The sequence below is a fragment of the Anoplophora glabripennis genome, unplaced genomic scaffold, assembly GCF_000390285.2.
Source record: "Anoplophora glabripennis isolate ALB-LARVAE unplaced genomic scaffold, Agla_2.0 scaffold120, whole genome shotgun sequence".
Classification (NCBI taxonomy): domain Eukaryota; kingdom Metazoa; phylum Arthropoda; class Insecta; order Coleoptera; family Cerambycidae; genus Anoplophora; species Anoplophora glabripennis.
Window position 1 is genome coordinate 261,304 of NW_019416214.1, and position 18,533 is coordinate 279,836.

The window sequence follows — 18,533 nt, forward strand, 5'->3', positions numbered from 1 at the left end:
TTTAAATTGAGCCTTATATTCAAATTCTTTCACGACACCAATTTAAACGAAAACGACTGTAACTTTTTTATTTTAAATGACTAAAGACAAATTTACAATTTTTGATAAATATATGGTTATAATTGAGAAGAAACGCTTAAACATTACATTTAATAAACTTATATATGCAGGATTTAGTATATTCGATATTTCGAAAACAATTGTTCATGATTTTTATTACCACTGCATTAAAAACAAATTTAATGATAAATCAAAATTACTGTATACCCATACTGACATTTTAATATACATATAATTGACGACATATATGTAAAAAGCACTAATTTTTGGACATTACATATTTGGACAAAATTTAGGAAAAATACATTTGGGCGTTTTCACCCAAAAATTTCACTCTTCTCCGACATTCATAGACAAGTCGTGAATTTTGACTGCAACATCTGTGTAAAACTATATTATTACTAATATAATAGGATTGTTTGGAATTTTTTATAATCTTTTCCAAACCTGAGATAAACGTGAAATAGATAAGTGTGAGTTCATATTACCAAAGGGAAATATGAAAAGTCTTCCATCTCTCACAAACATTTATTGTAAAGTTAATTATATACGACGACTAGTTTCGAGTTCAAGATTACACTTCATCATCAGGTCATACAAGGATATCAAATTTATAAGGCACTACTTTTGAAATATTCTTAATCTTCATAGGAACTTTAAATGTTAAAATATATAATAAATTGGCTAAACGCGAGTAAATATAATTTCAAAATTCTTTTTAAATACTTTAAGAACTTCAAACATATAACAATAATTAACAAGGGACTCAACAACGTTACAATACACACGTTTTTCTAAAGCTTTTAGAGTTTAGTGTCACTTTGTATTGTAGTTGAAGCAATTTGGTTCTGTTTTGAAATCTTTCGGGATCTGTCGTGCTACTCATCAAATTTACATGTGCATAAGCATCCGTTATACAGATCTAGTGAGCAGGATCAATGATCAGAGTTTACAGACCGAAGTAATAATTCAGTTTAATCACCTTCACCGCTTTTGCAATCAAATCAATTATTTTACCATGAATATAATTATTATTTAATAATCCTCTGCTATCGCATAACAAGAGAAGAGTGCATCAGCTATCAGTCTAAAAGGAAATTTCTCTTCTGCCGATTCGGAGTTGCCTTAATATGCTTTTAACGATACTAGGTGCTTGTGGTTAATAGCGGCATTAGCGTGATGGATTGTAGTTAGTAAAAGTAGTTAGTCATAGATAATAATATTAAAAAGATACCTCGGCGCCAAAATATCGGTTAGGTCGAAGGAAGCGGGAAGGAGAAAAATCATTTAAATGGTGTGTACTTTGGAGTTTATTTTTAATGGGAGATAAAAACCCTAGTTAAGTGTTAATACTGTTTATTAACACCACTGTACCGCTGACTTGTTCGAGGTCTAGATGAAATACGTTTTAAATTTTCTCATTTTGTTCACTTGTTATTAAAAGTATATTGTCTAGTTGTTGTATTTTTTGCGGATTTGTGAACAGAGAAGTGAGATTTGAGTCCATTCCATAATAGGTTAGGTAATACGAAAATAAGTAACTCGAACTGTCTGTGTGTATCTGTTTATTTATAAATATATGTAAGTAATTCACTTAGAAGAATTTGCAGAAGAGGACTCCACATACCCATGCCACGCTTTAAACCCTACCCAAGCCTCTTCAACTATCCACAAAATATCAGACTCTGGAGGATCAAACCCGTCTGTACTACCTCCAGGCAACTCCAAAGTGTAAGACAGTTTGATGTCAAGACCACCTCTAGCATAATCATCGCTACATCCAGCAGTAGTACCCAAAAGCGCAGCTGAATTACCCACGATATAACTATTTCCATTATACTCGTTGACGGCGTCGTTGTAGAGCATCCCGACAGTTTGGAGTTCGTCTGCGTTATCAGGAAGGAGGTCAGCGTATGACCAAGGATATAAAACCCAGTTACCGTAGCTGTGTATGGCTACGTACAGGCTGATGTGGTGACTGTGAGCCGAGAGGTAGTCCCTTAAAGCTTGAGTCTCTACTTCGGAGAAAGCTCTGTGACCGGCGTATATGTCGCTGCACTGCCAGGTACTGGATCCTGATGCTCCCCAGTGGTATCCGAAGTTTCTGTTAGGATCTGCGCCGAAGCAGATCGTACCAGTGGATCTGGTTTTTCTCCACATACGTTCCTAAAGTGGAAAGTATTATTACTTATCTTATTTGTAAAAATTTGTTACATTCTCTGGACCATAACCTTCCTGTCGCCGTCCTCAATGTATTCTATGTATCAGTATTAATGTCAAGCGATTTTTGGGCCAGTATGAATCAGTGAACTACATTTCATTCCATACGAAAGGAATTAAAGACAAGAGGCTTCTTTGCATTGCAATGAGCTAAATATAACCTGATCGATCGAGGTATATGTGGAAAGAACTTTAATACAATTTTCTTAATTAATAGTATCCACATTAAATGGTGGATACTATTAATATACAAGGTGCGTTCGAAATTAGGACTTTTTAAAAATAACAGCAACAAAAATTTTTTTTGGCAAAATCGATTTATTTTATTCAAAATAGTCGCCTCCAGTTCAATACAGTGATTGGCATGGCCTAAAAGCATGTCGAATGAGTATTTTAGATCGTCGCCCGAGATGTCCTTCATAATGTCAGTACAAGTCTTTTAGATGGCTTCTACGTCCACAAACCGCTTTCCTTTCATCGCAAATGTATTTTTCCGAAAAGGTAAAAGTCGCACGATGCTAAATCAGGTGAATATGGGGGAGTGGTTGTCAGTTAAAATGCGATAGAATCCGACTTGAAAGAAGTCTATGTTCAACAAAAACGATTGACCAATGAAAGTTGCTAACTTCTACAATATGCGCCAGTAGTCAACATCATCTCACAATTGACATGTGGACTGTCGTCGTGAACAACTGTTTTATATAACCAAATCGCCCAACTGGACAATATTATTTGTACTTAAAAAATTACTTGGCATTGTTCCTGAAGAAATGCCTTTTGTTGTACGTCAAGTAATGTTCTAAACATATTTACAGGTAAATCAAATTCATTGGAGCCCTGAGGCACTCTTTTTAATCTGCACATTTCAGGCTCAAATGAAATTTGTCCAGCTGTTGTTTTATGGCTTTCTAGTTCTCGACACTTAATTCCCCTATATTTTTATTGCTGAGGATATTTGAAACTTTAGTGTTTAATAGAGAAGACGTTTCAAGCACTAACATATTAGGAATTATACTTCAGAGTTGTATTACATATGTAGTTAATGTTTCGAGTGTCATTCATGTATATAAAATAAAACTAAAAATGAAAGTTGTTTTGATAATTCAGAAATAGTGAAGTGTCATTTCTGCAGCAGGCTTTTGGTTTATTTGTAACCATTTCCGAATAAATGTCTCAAAATGTGTTGTTACGAATAGTTTTCTTAGTTTTCTACGTAAGCTGACTAATACTTACCACATCGTGGGTATATTCATAGCCGTCTGGATTGGCCACTGGTATAAAGACCCAGTCAACATTTTCGTACAGATAACTGTTTTCAGGTACTTCAACAAGTTGGTTAATGACATAGAGTGCGGTAGATGGAGCAATCCACTCTCTAGCGTGGATACCAGCATCAGCAAATATCGTAGGTTTATCAGAGCCGCCACTTGAGATTTTGATGATGAGCAGATCTCGGCCTTCAAAGGATTTCCCAATTACTTCTGTGGTGACGACATTGGGGTAATCTGCCTCAAGTCGTCGCAAGTAGGCGTTTATCTAAAATTGTACAACAAAATTCACTAACAGCCATTAACTGGTAACGACTTTTCAAATCAATGATCAGTTTTTTTCTGCAAAGAATGGAGAATGTACAGTTTACATCTACAGTGTGTCTAAAGTATAATCGTTGTGCAAAAATTGGAGGAAGAGCGTTAAATTATTACGAGTTACATATTTATATAAAGAGATTTTGTATGTTCATGCACTGAAAGAAATGCGTTTTATTCTTTATTAGAATTCTATATACCATTATAAGACCATTGTATACTATATGTGACAGTTAAACAGGTGAATATTATTGCTAGCACAGTTGTATAGTGACTATAAACCTTATTCTTTATTAAATTATTGTATAACTAAATAGTATACAACGTTTTTTATACCCTTTACGAAATAATAGCAATAACTGTTACTAAAGTGTTCCATATCGTTATTAGAACATCTAGTACTGGTTATAAGTTTTATAATAATAAATGTATTAAACTGTTGTATACTCTCTATGAGTTAAAAACATATGTCATTAAGTTTTCAGAAATTTTATTGGATAACTGTAATTACAAGCTAAGGTTACATAACATACATAAAACATACTTTTATACTTTTAAGTACTAAAAATGACAAATCGCTACCAAAACTGTCCAGTTTATTTTCTTAGCAACGATGCACCCGTATTTTCTTGTATTACATGAGAATTTGCACTATAACTCTTCCACTTTAAGAATGAAGCATTCCCAGAAAGGTTGAGCTTCTTTCCATATAATTTTATTTCCTCTGGTTGATTGACTTTATACCCATGCTTTTCTTTGTCACCGTTAACCTTCTGTTCCTCCATCTTATGTAAAACTTAACATCAGCGATTTCTAATAGGACCTACAAAATAATAATTTTTAAGATTTGAAAAAACAAAACAATTACAAGCCATAAAACAGTTAGATACTTACATAGTAATTTTCCATTTCACACAACGCGATATGATCATGTATCCCACAAAACATATACTGTCCATTTTCATCAAACTAGCACAGCGGACTGTTGGAAATTTTACGATTATTGTATTTTCTCTTCTTGAGTAAAGATAATAAAGACGTTGTGGTTTTGTCTGTTTATTTTGACAATGATTGAACATCTATGGCCAATAAAAGTGGACTGTATAAGATAGTTCAGTACCGTTCTGCTTCATGCATAGCATGCTACTGAAATCTTAGAAGGGAAGAAGGGATGAGCTCGTGCGGCGAACCCTAAATCAGCGGCTGGAATAGCCAGGTTTCTTATTGAGTCGGCGCACTTCGCTCTCGGGTCTGACATATGATTATTATTACAAGACTATGAATACAACTTAACAACGATCATAACCGATTATGCACCGAGAGGTGACGATCACTTAACCATTATAAGATGCGTTTTACACGTTAAAAACGGAAACATATTCAGTATAAGAACGCTTAATTCTGTTAATACAATTGTTATATACAAATTCGGATACTGGTCTTTATACAACAAATTTTCCCTACTATACAATTGGAATATAAAGTCTATAACACCTAATAATGTATAAGTAATTCATTATAACCTTTATTTTATAGATGCATAAGGTGTATTAAGCACCTTCCAGTTAAACTGATTGAATAATGAGTATGGAGATGATTGCTTTTTTTTAATAAAAGTTGTATATTGGTTATAAAAGTTTTAATATGCACTATACACATTATTCTAGATAAACAGTTTAATAAGCCCATTTCTTTCAGTGTGTTTGTAATTACATCACCCGAAAAAAATATATATGTCGCAGAGTTTATCATTAATGTTAAAAAAATAGAGTCCGATAACTTAATAACAATTGTTTACAAATATCCGTTCAATCTTATTTCTTGAAAACAGGAACAAAGACAAAGTTTGCTTGAAAATATAAACATAACTTGTATATTTCTGTGTTCGATTTTCATGTTTCAGCAAAATAAAGCAAACACTAGAGTTAGTGCTTTTAAAACTACTTAAAGCTTGACCCAGTTCATCTTGTCCGCAAATTTCAGATGCGCAAAGGTAATTTGTTCTTATCACTTCTACTGGGCAAGCTATACTACTTTAATAAGAATCGTTTAATTCAATACTTACTTCGTCATGACGCATATATTCTGTAAAGCTAACGTCGCCTGAATCAACTCTGGCTCTGGATTTGAGACGATTGTACTGAGCCTGCACTTTCCTGAAATTTGAAGAATGGTTTTAGTAACAATGTCGCAGCGTATTTACTACTTTTGCATTTTTGGACAATCTTTAAACATGTTTATAATGTTAGTGACTGAAGGTGGTCTGATAATAATTTGTTTATTAAAATAATTTCTAAATTTTTTTTTGTTAAATATATGATAACGTTTGGTGGTCGGGACCTTATATCCCGGAAAAGTTAAATTGGCCCTAAAGCATATTTACCAGACCTGTTAGCTAAATCTAAGGTATTTTGTCAATGAATGATAGCAACAGTTGAAACATGGATTCAATAGTTCTATTCCAAAATTCGGAAAAGCAACGATCAGGACAACGACTCTCACTTAAAGCACGCGCAGTGTCTGTTTCTGGTGGTAAAGAAGTTGCTATAGTTCTTTGAAACTGCAGCGGCATAATCTCGGTAGACTATTTGCCAAAAGGAACCACAATTAACGCAGAATGTTAGTTCAAGCTTCCCTCCCACTCACTACGACGATGCAAAATCGTACACTGTTTGCCAAATAAAGGAAGTTGTAAGCGATTTCTGCTGAGAACCACATTCATTCTATTGGCCTGAGCTATCTCCCAGTAATTTGCATCTAATATATTTCCACAGTTGAAATAGGTAAATCTGCTCCTGCTATTTCAGGATTTAAGAAGTAAAATTTGATTCTCTTCGAAGAAGATAAGATTACGTTTTAATATTCCAAAACTTTGGGAATAACCTGCCGATTTCACTTCGTTTGTGTGTATGGAAAATTTGTATGTCATTTTTCAAACAAGTCAGAAGTAATTCTGAGAGTTAAAATAATAATCACTTACTCCTCAAAATTGTTGATCATAACTTCGAACTTTATGTTGTGGTAATTCAATGTTGATTCAAATTCATCTTGACCACTTGGTGATATCATAACATCTATAGGTTTTCCAACAATTCGGTGTTTTGACCAAAAGTCGAATCGCTGATCATAACTGAAGACGTCTAATAGTTCCGCCTCCTGAATCGAATTGATAGTAACGCTGTACACCTTGTACCTGAAAGATATCAATTACAGAATTAGATATTGTTCTTATTTATTTATGAACGTTAAAACAAATTTCAGAACTACCCATATTCCTCAACTTTCAAAATGTAAGTATACTTAATATTGCAAAAATCATTTTGTCTGGTATTTATTTTTAATTTCGAGCCTCCACAACTGGGAAATTAATATAAAGATATAAACTCCTCACAAAATTTTTGATACAGCGCAATGCGCATTTACTTATATTGTGCAACACCTATTGTAGGTACTACAATTCAAGTACTGAAATACAAGTGATTTAAAAATATCTTCGCCGATAAGTAGCATTATAAAATAATTATTCGATGCCGTCTTGGTCAACAGCATATATTTTTGTCTTCCTAAGTTATTTAAACTACCGATGCAATGTTTTCTCGATGAACTCTGCAGAAACCAATGATTTTATAATTTATTATTCATAATACTTGTCTCGAGTTGGGAGTGTTGAACGAAACAAATTCAAAAGTAACTTAATAAAAGTTAATGCAATACAAAATATATCATATAATCATGTGTATGACATCGTATTGTCACTATTACTAATCTTTTTTATGAACTAGCTTGAACTATTCGTATATACATTTTTAGACCAGGGAGGAGCTGTTTTGAGGTGGATGTGAGAGGGGCAAGCAAATTTTTTCTGGATTACCTTCAGTGCAACTCACATAATAAAAGTGTAGATCTCTAGATCTGGGCGAGGTCCGGAACATTTTAAAAATTGCAAAAATGTTTAAAAAATTTTGCAATTTTGAAAATGATCCGGACCTCGCCCAGATCTAGGGATCCACACTTTTATTATGTGAGTTGTACTAAAGTTAATCCAGCAAACATTAGCTTGCCCCCTCTTACATCCAAAAGTGGGATATTTCGACAGATCCGCCCTGGTCTATTTATTAAATTTAATTTTGCGAAAACTCAGAGTAGCAACTAATTTAGTTAAAGGTAGTAGACTAATATAAACAAATTCAAAGAAAAAAAAATATTATCAAATGACATCAAACAATGTTCTTTAGTACCAGAAACTATAGACAAAACTATTGAGGGAAACAACAATGTAGTTGACAGACTGATTGTTTATCGCAATATCAGCAGTTATAAATAGATATCGTTTGTTTACCTAGATTTCTAGTATAAAAAAAAATGTTTGACTTCATTTAATGAGAGAGTAGTCTGCAAGTCAATTTTCACTTAAAGAAAGAAAAAAAAATGTCTATTAAAAAAACTTTAAAATACATATATTAAAAAATCGTATTAAATGAAGGTAGCTTCGGTTTAGTTTCGCTTCATTAAAAAGTTACGCGCCTTCAAAAATGTTGTTTTTTTACTTTTTTTTAAGGATAATTCCGCCAGTTTTAAAGTCCGATTCCTAAATATCCTCTTATACCAAATTCAAACATCTCTAAAAGTGATGAAGTTATCTTTAAAAAAAGCAAATAAACAACATTTTCTTTGTATTATGTTCTTACATAAGCTTATTTTTTTTAATTTAAGACGTCGCTAAGAACATCTTAATACACCTTCTAATATTACATACATATATATTACATATCTTTACAAAATGTATCATTTAAGATAAAAATTAATATTTCCACTTTCTACTGCAGTTTTTACAGCTGAATATTTGAGACATTCTACATTAATTGTTGTGTTAAAGTTTTATTTATATTAAATTTGTTTTACGATTTAGGTTATGTTACCTCTCTCTAATAATAGTTAGAAAGTTATATAGAAAAATCTTATTAACAAAAAAAGTATATGCACGAAGTTCCTGGTGTTCTTAGTGACATCGTTTTAGGTAAAATACGCACTTATGTTCATCTTCAGCTACCTCAAAAACTGTGCTATTTTGAATTTCATTCAGTAAGTAAATGTGCCGTACTTAGTCGCAATAAGTTATAGAATTACTAAGCTTGAGCTGAGTAGCTTTCAATCTTTAACTTGCCTTTGTTGCTCTCGGGCTATGCCCTGCGGGTCCGGACTCACTAACGAAGCTAGTGCTAAATAGTTTAAAACTGTTTATCAATACTACTGTGATGATAAAGAACTTTGTTTTTAGGAATTATCTAGCTCCATTTTTATATCATTCTTACTTACCCATCGTAGCTGAAGCGTTCTTGGGCAGCAGTTGCAAGACCCAGGAGGGTTACCAAGTAAAACGGGGAAAGCTTCATGTTTACTTCTAATAAAAGTACTTGATAAATCCTTTTATAACCACAATTAGTGAAGAATGTAGATAACATACTTTAGATAACCAGTATTTCTCGGATGTTTAATCGATATTATCTTAAGAAATTTACGTAATTTACTTTTAATAAACAGACATGTACTCATACATGTTAAGTGTGTCGCGAGAGACATTTTATTTATTTTATCAAATGAAGGTGATTATTATTCCAAGTAGCACAAAAAATACCGAAACAGGTATTAAAATTTTAAATTACTATTATCTAGGTACTTAATTTATTAAGTATTCAAGAAAACTCTATTTTTTTATTATCGTATACGTGGAGTTCGATTTTTATATCATAGAACCTTGTACAATATTCACAATATATGGTATCTACGTTTTCAGTGTATTCCATGTGTTGAAACATTGGTTGTTGAAGTATCTTCCAGTATTTTCCTTTACTTTTCGCACACATTCACTAAATTACTATTATTACTATATCACTGATTATATACTCAATCACTTGTTTTAGCTTACAAATACTTATTTCTTTTATCTTATTTAAATCACTGATAATAATAATTCGTCGGATGGCCAATCAATGTCATCCTAATCGTTAAGTTATTAGTTATAAATAATAATTGAATTACTGAGATAAGATAATTCCGTGTCAGAAAATTGTCAGTTTATTAAATAATCAAAGGAATCTTTCGACTATGAATTAAAGCTCTTATTTGTCATCTTTGGGAAAATATACAATTTAATTAATAACAATTGTAATATTTAACAACGTAATAAAATATATACGTCGAAGATTCACTTTTAAATCGTATCGTTATTAGAAGGCGCTAAGTCCAAAGCTTTGAGTTAGAGAATTATAGTACATTTAAACGTACTAAGTGATTCAATGATTTTTTCATGCATCATCATTATGCACATACAAATAAAATAAATTGTAGGAGTATTTGACAGAAATTAACACTATGTACATACAACAAAGTCACACGAACAACAACAATTGAATTGCGTGATATTATGAGATGCCATGTTTATTTTGTTTTATCTTGTATTGAATAAAACAATGCGAAGCTATGAAAACTAAAGAAGTACGGCGATATCCGTCATATATGTAGTTTAAATACATATTTACTAAACTAGTTTCATTAATCAAAACATCAATATATTATTTATAAATTTTAAATCGAGTTTTAAATGATCATTTCTCTATTGCAGTAGATGATTTAATATTAATCCTCAATTTTCAAGGCACCATCCTTAGCCGAAACGCACTTTCCATGAGAATTTTGCGGGATCCTTTGAAAAAATATATTGATTTGTAGATCTTGAGTTTCATTTTTATTGTAAACCTTTTCTTAAATTACTTAGACCATTCCAAATTATAAGTAACCCACTATTGACTTTTTGGTGATTCAAAGTTTATAAGATTGGCAAGAGTGAAAAAGTTTTAAAAGCGAATAGTGTATAATATATCTATTATAAGTAACTTCTCAAAAATCCTGGAAATAATTTTGCACAATCGACTTTATTTTCATATCAACATGGATTTGTGAGTGGTCGTTCAACTACCTCAAATCTAGTTGAGGAAACCCAATTTATTGCTGAAGCTTTGGATGCAGGAAGTCAGTTGATGTTGTGTACATCGATTTTTCCAGAACTTTCGATCGGCTTGATCATAATTTATTAACAATGAAATTGGTGTCATATGGTATATCCCCTGCTATATTATCTTTGTTTGAGTCTTATTTTAGTACTAGGTACCAATTTGTGCAGTATCGTAGCTTTAAATCATGTAAATTCTATCAATCTTCAGGAGTTCCGCAAGGGTCAATCCTAAGGCCACTGTTGTTTATTATTTATATTAATGACTTAACTGAATGCCTCGATGTCAACTATTTACTCTATGCTGACGACCTGAAGTTGTTCTTGGAAGTTAAGCCCTCTACTGATTGTACTAGATTACAAGATAATCTTCACAAATTACACATTTGGTGTTCATGTAATAATAATCTACCTCTAAATGTAAGCAAATGTAAAATTATGTCTTATAGTCGTCGTAAAACTAATTATTTAGATTTTAATTATAAAATTGGTGAATCTTTTTTAAATAGACTTACGCAATTTACTGACCTTGGTGTTACATTTTTGATACTAGATTATCGTTTGACGAGCACATTAGTTTATTAACCAAATCTGTTTATAAGAATTTAGGCTTTATTTTGCGTAATTCTAAGGACTTTCAGAACGAGAATGTTCTAAATATATTGTATGCAGTATTTGTGCGTTGCAAACTTGAATATGCATCGGTTGTTTAGAGTACCATTTATAATATTTTTAACATTCAATTAGAGAAAGTACAAGGGAGATTTTTAAAGACTATTCATTTTATTAGTTATGGATTTTATCCTCCTCGTGGTACACCTCAAGATTTATTGTTTTCTTGTCTTAATTTTAATAGTCTCTGTCGTAGGCGAATTATGTTTTCAATTATATTCTTTTTTCAAATTATAAATAACACTTTAAATGCAGACTCGTTAGTCTCAAGGATTTTATATCATGTTCTTAGACTTGATTCTAGATTTCACTCTGCTTTATAATTACCTATCCATACCTCGTACCAATTTACTAATAGCATCTCCCCTATATCAAATGATTTCCATTTATCAGAAGTCCGAAGATCGACTTGATATATTTTTTCATTCAATGAATGACATAAAAAAATTGTTTGTCTAGCAAACGTAATCCTTATTTTGTATGTGTTAGTTAGCTGATTTGTTTTATTAATCTGTTATTGTTTATACTTAAGTTTCTTTGCCTGGATTTTATATTTTGATTGCTCTATTTTATGTAGTACTTTTATTCTTATATTTACTGTTAGTTTGTCTTTTTCTTTTTAAATTTAGTCAAGGTTTTTTGTTTTACCTTATCTTGTAATTAGGATTTTGTCCCGTTGGATATTGCAATTTCTAAATAAATAAATAAATAAATAAATAAATAAATAAATAAATAAATAAATAAATAAATAAATAAATAAATATGAAGGCAAACGTTTTCAAATTGGCTGAAGGTCAAAAGAAAGTCCGTATAGATTAATTAGTGACGACTAATTTTCATATCCCATAAACAGGTTTCTAGTCATGGCTTAGATGCCATGTACAAAAGGAAACATTGGATCAGTTTACTGCTTTTTATTTGCATTATGAAAATATTTGTTACATTCAATTACACTCCTCCAATTTTCTAGCCGCCAGTTTCAGTAAATATTAAAAATTAACTATCGACAAATGTTTCCTGTATGTACTCTTGATACGCCTTAAATCCCTCCCAGGTTTCCACAACTATCTCCAAGATACTCGACGCTGGCGGATTAAATCCAGCATCTCCTCCACCTGGCAATTCAACACAATAAGACAAATTGATGCCAGCACCTCCTTTGGCGTAGTCATCGCTGCAACCGGCTGCTAACCCCAAGACGTTAGTGGAAGTACCTATGGCGTAGCTGACACCACCTACTGCAACAATGGCGCTATTAACACGTTCGGCCACGGAAACAAGTAAATCGTTGTCATCTGGAAGGTCACTGGTGTATCCCCAGGGGAAAATGAGATAACGCCCGTAGCTGTGAATGGCCAGATACAGTTTGATGTCGTCTTTGTATTTTAGGAGGTAGTCTCTCAATGCTCTAGTCTCGGGTTCAGAGAAAGCGGAATAGCCTGCGTAGACGTCGCTGCACTGCCAGTCACTAGCTCCTGCTACCATCCATTTGAAATCAAAGTTTCTGTTCGGGTCAGTGCCGTAACATATCGTGCCCTTGGATCTTGTTTTTCGCCATAGTCTCTCCTAAAAGGAAATAAAAATGGTCATAAGAACATGTAGAAAAAATACCATTATGTCAATTGAAGGACCTTCTATGGACCAAAGGCCTTTTCCTACGATTTTGGTATTATTATGGTTTGGAGTTTATCACATTACTTTTTGACATCCTGTTGTGTGTGTACCTGCCGTCCCACCATAAGTGAATGTTACCAAAATACCTTTTAAATCTTATCCAAGGCAAGTATTTGACCTTTGTTTTTAAATATATTCAGGTACTCGGACTATTACACCTGGATAAAAAACTTTACAATTATGTCAAATACGGTACGGTGTTTGTTATCTCAATTTAATAAAATAAACATAATTTGAAACAATGACTACTTATAGAGACACTTCGAATCTACTTACGTCTGTATGAGTATATTCGTAACCATCTGGATTTGCAATTGGAACGAGTACCCAGTCGATATCTTGGTACACAGCGCTGTTTTCTGGGTTTTCAACGAGCTGATTAATAATATATAAAGCCATAGACCCCGCTATCCATTCTCTTGCGTGGATTGTTGCATCTGCAAATATGGTGGGCTTATTGGAGCCTCCGCTTGAAATCCTGATGAGAAGGATATCTCTGCCTTCGTAAGACTGTCCGATCTGCTCGACCTGGACGACGTCAGGGTAGTCCTGAGCAAGTCGTCTTAGGTATGCATTGACCTAAAAAAACGTGTATCAAAATCATATTGCGTCTAGTGATTTCTAAACCTCTTGAACCTATTGAACCTATTGTCTATTAAAGTCACTTTCTTTCGATTTTTTTTAAATCATTTTTTATCTAATTACTTTTAAAAACGTTTCTCAGGTTTATGAGTAATCTAAATTTCAATTCTTAACGATGCATCTATATATACGGTTGCAATTCACGTTACGACAATCTAATTCTTCACATCAAAATGAACAAAATAAACGTAAAAAATTTTGATTCTTCAAAGAAAGGAACTGGAACTCAATTTTTGGTCAATTACTCAAGAACCATTGATGATATATGGACTTCCAACTTGGTAGCGTGAAGTTCCATCGTAGTTTGTGAACAAAATCTAATAAACAGCGTCGAAATTAGGAGGAACCTGAAGGGTCAGAAATATTATTGTTTTACTTTAACTGACGGACAATGCATTCCACAAAAAAACACAAAGAACATTTGATTTATCGACGAACCCCCTCTCATTTTTTTCTAATTCCAACCCCATCGTTTTTGGTTTAGAACTGTTTTAACTTATTTCGTATATCAGAGATGTGTATCTTGCCACCAATTTTACTTTTCTATAACTGATCTACTTACTTCATCGTGTCTCATATATTCGGTAAAGGTTACTTCGCCTTCCTCTACCGTAGCTGCTAATTTGAGACGTTTGTTCTCTTCTTGAATTTTTCTGGAAGACAGATCTATTTATCGAGACACTTAAATAGGTATGTATAATATTTACTCTTCGACATTATTAATGAGTAACGTGTAGTTTAAGCCACTGCTCTTCATGTCTTTTTCAAAGCTCGCCTGAGCTGTTGGGGTAACCATTAAATCAACGGGTGCACCAAGTATGCTTGGCCTTGACCAAAAGTCAAACTTTCCATTTTCCTGGTATTTGTTTAATAAATCAGATTCAGCAACGGTTTTTGGGAAGATCTGATATACTTTATAACTGCAAAACACCAGAAAAACCTTAATTTGTCATTATTAATGTCTAATACTTTCATTGATTTTGAGTTTCATACATTTTTTTAATTCCTTCCTATTTTTTGCTCATGGTCTAGAAAACGCTGATTTTTATTTACTTGTTTTATAGAGCAATAGTAAATTTTATTTTGGGTATGATGGTAAAAAAAAAAAAATATTATATTTGGTTGTCTTCGAAATGATACATATAGTCGTTTTTCTAAGTATTGTTGTGAAATCAAAACATTTGTTAAAATACGAGTATAATATAGACGGGAGATGAAATGTTACTTTAGTTTTTTTTTGGAGTATATACTCATTTTCTTCAACATCTAATTTCCAAAAATATCTGTGACTCCGCATAGCTTTGAAGACACCCGAAAAGTAAAATGTTTATAAATTATACACTAATTTTTCATTATTTATTACAAATAATAGTACTGGCAATAAAAGTAGTTAAAATTACCCATCGTAATGGACGACATCGTCAGAAAGGACGAAGCCGACCCATGTAAACAGTAATACAGTAACAAACTTCATTTTCACTACTAGCAGACACATTGAAAAATTCTTTTCTATATTACTTATAAAACTTAGATCACTGGAAGGTACAATACAGATAAGATTATCTGTCGATCCTAAAATTTTCAAGATGATATAGTGAGTTGCAGTACTGTTTGTTTAAAAGAAACATTTGCTTCTTATGTCTGTCGGAAAAGGTTTATCCACTTAAGATATACATATAATAACACCTTTACATGATTTATTTTTAGATATGACCTCTCATTCTGCAGATAACTTAATGAAGTTAATGAATATATGATGTCTAAAGGTGATTTAATCAACATATCAATCTGAAATCCCAACTGAGAAAAGACGTTTTGGTTTAGGTTTTTATGTACTTAAAATAACTAATAATTAATAAGAAATGTATAATTCATTAAACATGTGGATTTCTAGATATATGTGTACTGTTTATAATCAGAAGTTATAAGAACATAAATTAGAATAAAGTAAATTAAATTAGGCTAGAAGTTATGACAAAATAGAAAACGAAATAAATTTATTTCGCGTTGAGGCCATTTATGTGATAGGTATTTGTATTTATATTGATTTTTGGGATAAGGTCCAACAATTTTTTTTTCTAGATGGATGTTAATATTATAATTTTAACATTAATAATAATTAGAAACATTTTCAATATCAACGAAATTAAAAAACAAATTATTTACCATATCTCGTTTAATTTAATTTCAAATAATTTTTTTAATAAGTCATATAATCATTTGGCATAAATAAAGTCATCAAATGGAAGCCACTGAATGAATGGAATCATTAGAATACTATATTTACGTTTTGAAAGCTCTTTCACATTCTGATTTTTGTTTAAATTTATACCAATCTCCGTTACAAATCCTCAAAGAGGAAGTAATAAAAAGTAAATGCCATAAGTATAGTATTAACATATGTCTATAAAAATAGATGATAAAGTATTAATTATATAGTATTACTTAATAGGTTTATTTTGAAAATGATTAGAGAAACTTTCGGATTTACCTATTTCAATGTAAGACAAAAATAAATTTGCTAAAAACAAACCATGACTGTTCTATTTATTTCTTAATAATTTTTCATTTTGCATGTGGCAAAATACTCGAAAAATGTCCAAATATTTTAAGGGGGCGTTTATATTTTTGTCAAGCATTTTAGAAAATCTATGTAAGCTAGAAACAATATCTCTTCACTATACCAATTATATAGGTTTTCTTCAGGTATAAAGCAACTGAAAATACATTCAAAATAAGAAAAAAAAACATATTTTTTTCTCGTATCCTGAAGTTTGTACGCCTGTTGAACATACAGAAAATCATGTACGGTACTATAAACATAATCACACCCCGCAGAATGTTTTTAGGAAAATATGAGCACATGCATTAACCACAATTATTGAGTATCTTTACAAATTTGCTGGACAAAACAGGAAATGTACATTTTCTGATGTTTACACGCTCTCCGTGATTTTTCAATGCGAAAAATTAAAGAAAGTCACTCTTCGTCACTTTCTGGATGGATCTACTTGTTCTATCATTGACTTATTAAAAGTGCGATTTCTTGTCTACTTACAGAACCCCAGCCTTAAGGTAAAACGAAGATAATATTATGACACGTTATAAAATCTATACCTGAAATATAAGGCGTCGTTCTACCCGATACAAGCGTTGCAACTTGGTTGTCTCTCGCGCGTATTATTAGAGGCGAACCGATCCTATTGAACGTGTGTGTCAGATGGGTCTGTTCTCATAGCGTCAATTAGGTCAGTAATGGCGATAATTTCATTGATTCTCTTATTACTACTCCCTTTGAGTATTCGCGCCATACCTATTGTCTATAAATAAACAAGCATATCCCGTGAGCAATCTGGCGAAACCCCTTAAAGCGATATTTAACTCAAATTAATGACTAAACACAGAGACTTCGACGAGTTAATACTCCCTTTGTTATGGAGTTTCCAGTTTCTTTTAACGAAGCGCTCATTCAATTAGTTCCTTTGTCTATTATAGAGTTGTGGTGGTTCGAGGGTGCTGCTTAGTTCTTGGGAGTGGATATTCCAGATATAATAATTAATGTTCTTAAACCGGCATCCGTGAGGGCTATTGGCTTTGATACTCGGCTTTTAGATGGCAGATGTTCTACAAACACTCAGACATACATTTTCGTTTATATTATAGCTGGACAATAATATCTAGCATTAAAAAAACCCTTCAGAATTGATTTTTCTGACGCATGGATTTGTTTAGCAATTTTATTACAGTTAAAAAATTATTAAAAATGTGAAGAAGAATTTTTCACATTAATTTAATATTAAAGTCTTTTACCTTCTGGATATAAATTTTTTTACGTTCTGTAAACAAAAAACTGTCGTTTTGACTCTTAATTATGCAAAAGTTAACTTTTAATGACAGTTTTATTTTATAAAAAAAAGTTTGGTATTCACTTTTAAAATAACAATTCTGATCTAACTTGTAACTTTAGATATCATTTGCATCTAAATATTTATTATAAAAGAACAATGACTTTATTTGATTTTTTTAAAATTTATTTGATTTAGTTTATAATAAAATAAAAATGCTAAGGCTATTAAATTAATAAAAATATAATTTAAAAAAAAATGTGCTCATTTAGAAACGAAATATGAGTATTTACAAAAAGTGCCAAACCTTTTTTAATAAATTGTGAATTGAGCATTTTTTATAATATTAATTTGTTCTCTTTAAAACCTGACTTAATTATTATTTCTAGTAACATCTTATAATATCCTTGTAATAAAATTTAGCATATTAGACAATAGTCTTAGCTACTTAAGACTTGTATTGGCTTATTTATAATTATTTGATTTTTTTGTCAATAATTTATACTAGCATCTATCAAAATCACATTAATATCGCCGCCTTCGCCAAATATTAGAATTTCCAGTAAATAATATTTAGCCATTCTGGACAATTATTACTGCTTGTTAAAACATGTTCTAATGATAATTTTAGTTAAGTCGTTTTGGATACGTATATCAATCAATTACTATTATATGTATGTGTGAATTAAGTACCAATTAAATTCTATATTTTCAGTTAGCTTGTAATGTGTGAATTACAGAAAAGTCCACTGATTTTTCCAATTAAAAACTGTGTATAGCCAAATAAATTTCAGGTAAATGTAGGTAGTAACGACAATGTGTTTT

At 31.7% G+C, this 18,533-nt stretch overlaps 2 protein-coding genes across 2 annotated transcripts; both read right to left on the reverse strand.

The window, feature by feature from the left end:
• Positions 1-1,608: 1,608 nt before the first annotated feature.
• On the reverse strand, positions 1,609-9,285 carry LOC108907806 (carboxypeptidase B). Its single transcript, XM_018711611.1, has 5 exons — positions 9,183-9,285; positions 6,847-7,059; positions 5,932-6,022; positions 3,514-3,816; positions 1,609-2,226 (listed from the first exon to the last, which is right to left on the reverse strand). Exons 1-5 carry the CDS (start codon positions 9,257-9,259, stop codon positions 1,651-1,653), a joined length of 1,260 nt encoding a protein of 419 aa, XP_018567127.1. The 5' UTR covers positions 9,260-9,285; the 3' UTR covers positions 1,609-1,650.
• Positions 9,286-12,446: 3,161 nt separating this feature from the next.
• Positions 12,447-15,343, reverse strand: LOC108907813 (carboxypeptidase B-like). Its single transcript, XM_018711618.1, has 5 exons — positions 15,264-15,343; positions 14,571-14,783; positions 14,426-14,516; positions 13,498-13,800; positions 12,447-13,113 (listed from the first exon to the last, which is right to left on the reverse strand). The coding sequence occupies exons 1-5, from the start codon at positions 15,335-15,337 to the stop codon at positions 12,544-12,546; spliced, it is 1,251 nt and encodes a 416-aa protein (XP_018567134.1). The 5' UTR covers positions 15,338-15,343; the 3' UTR covers positions 12,447-12,543.
• Positions 15,344-18,533: the final 3,190 nt, after the last annotated feature.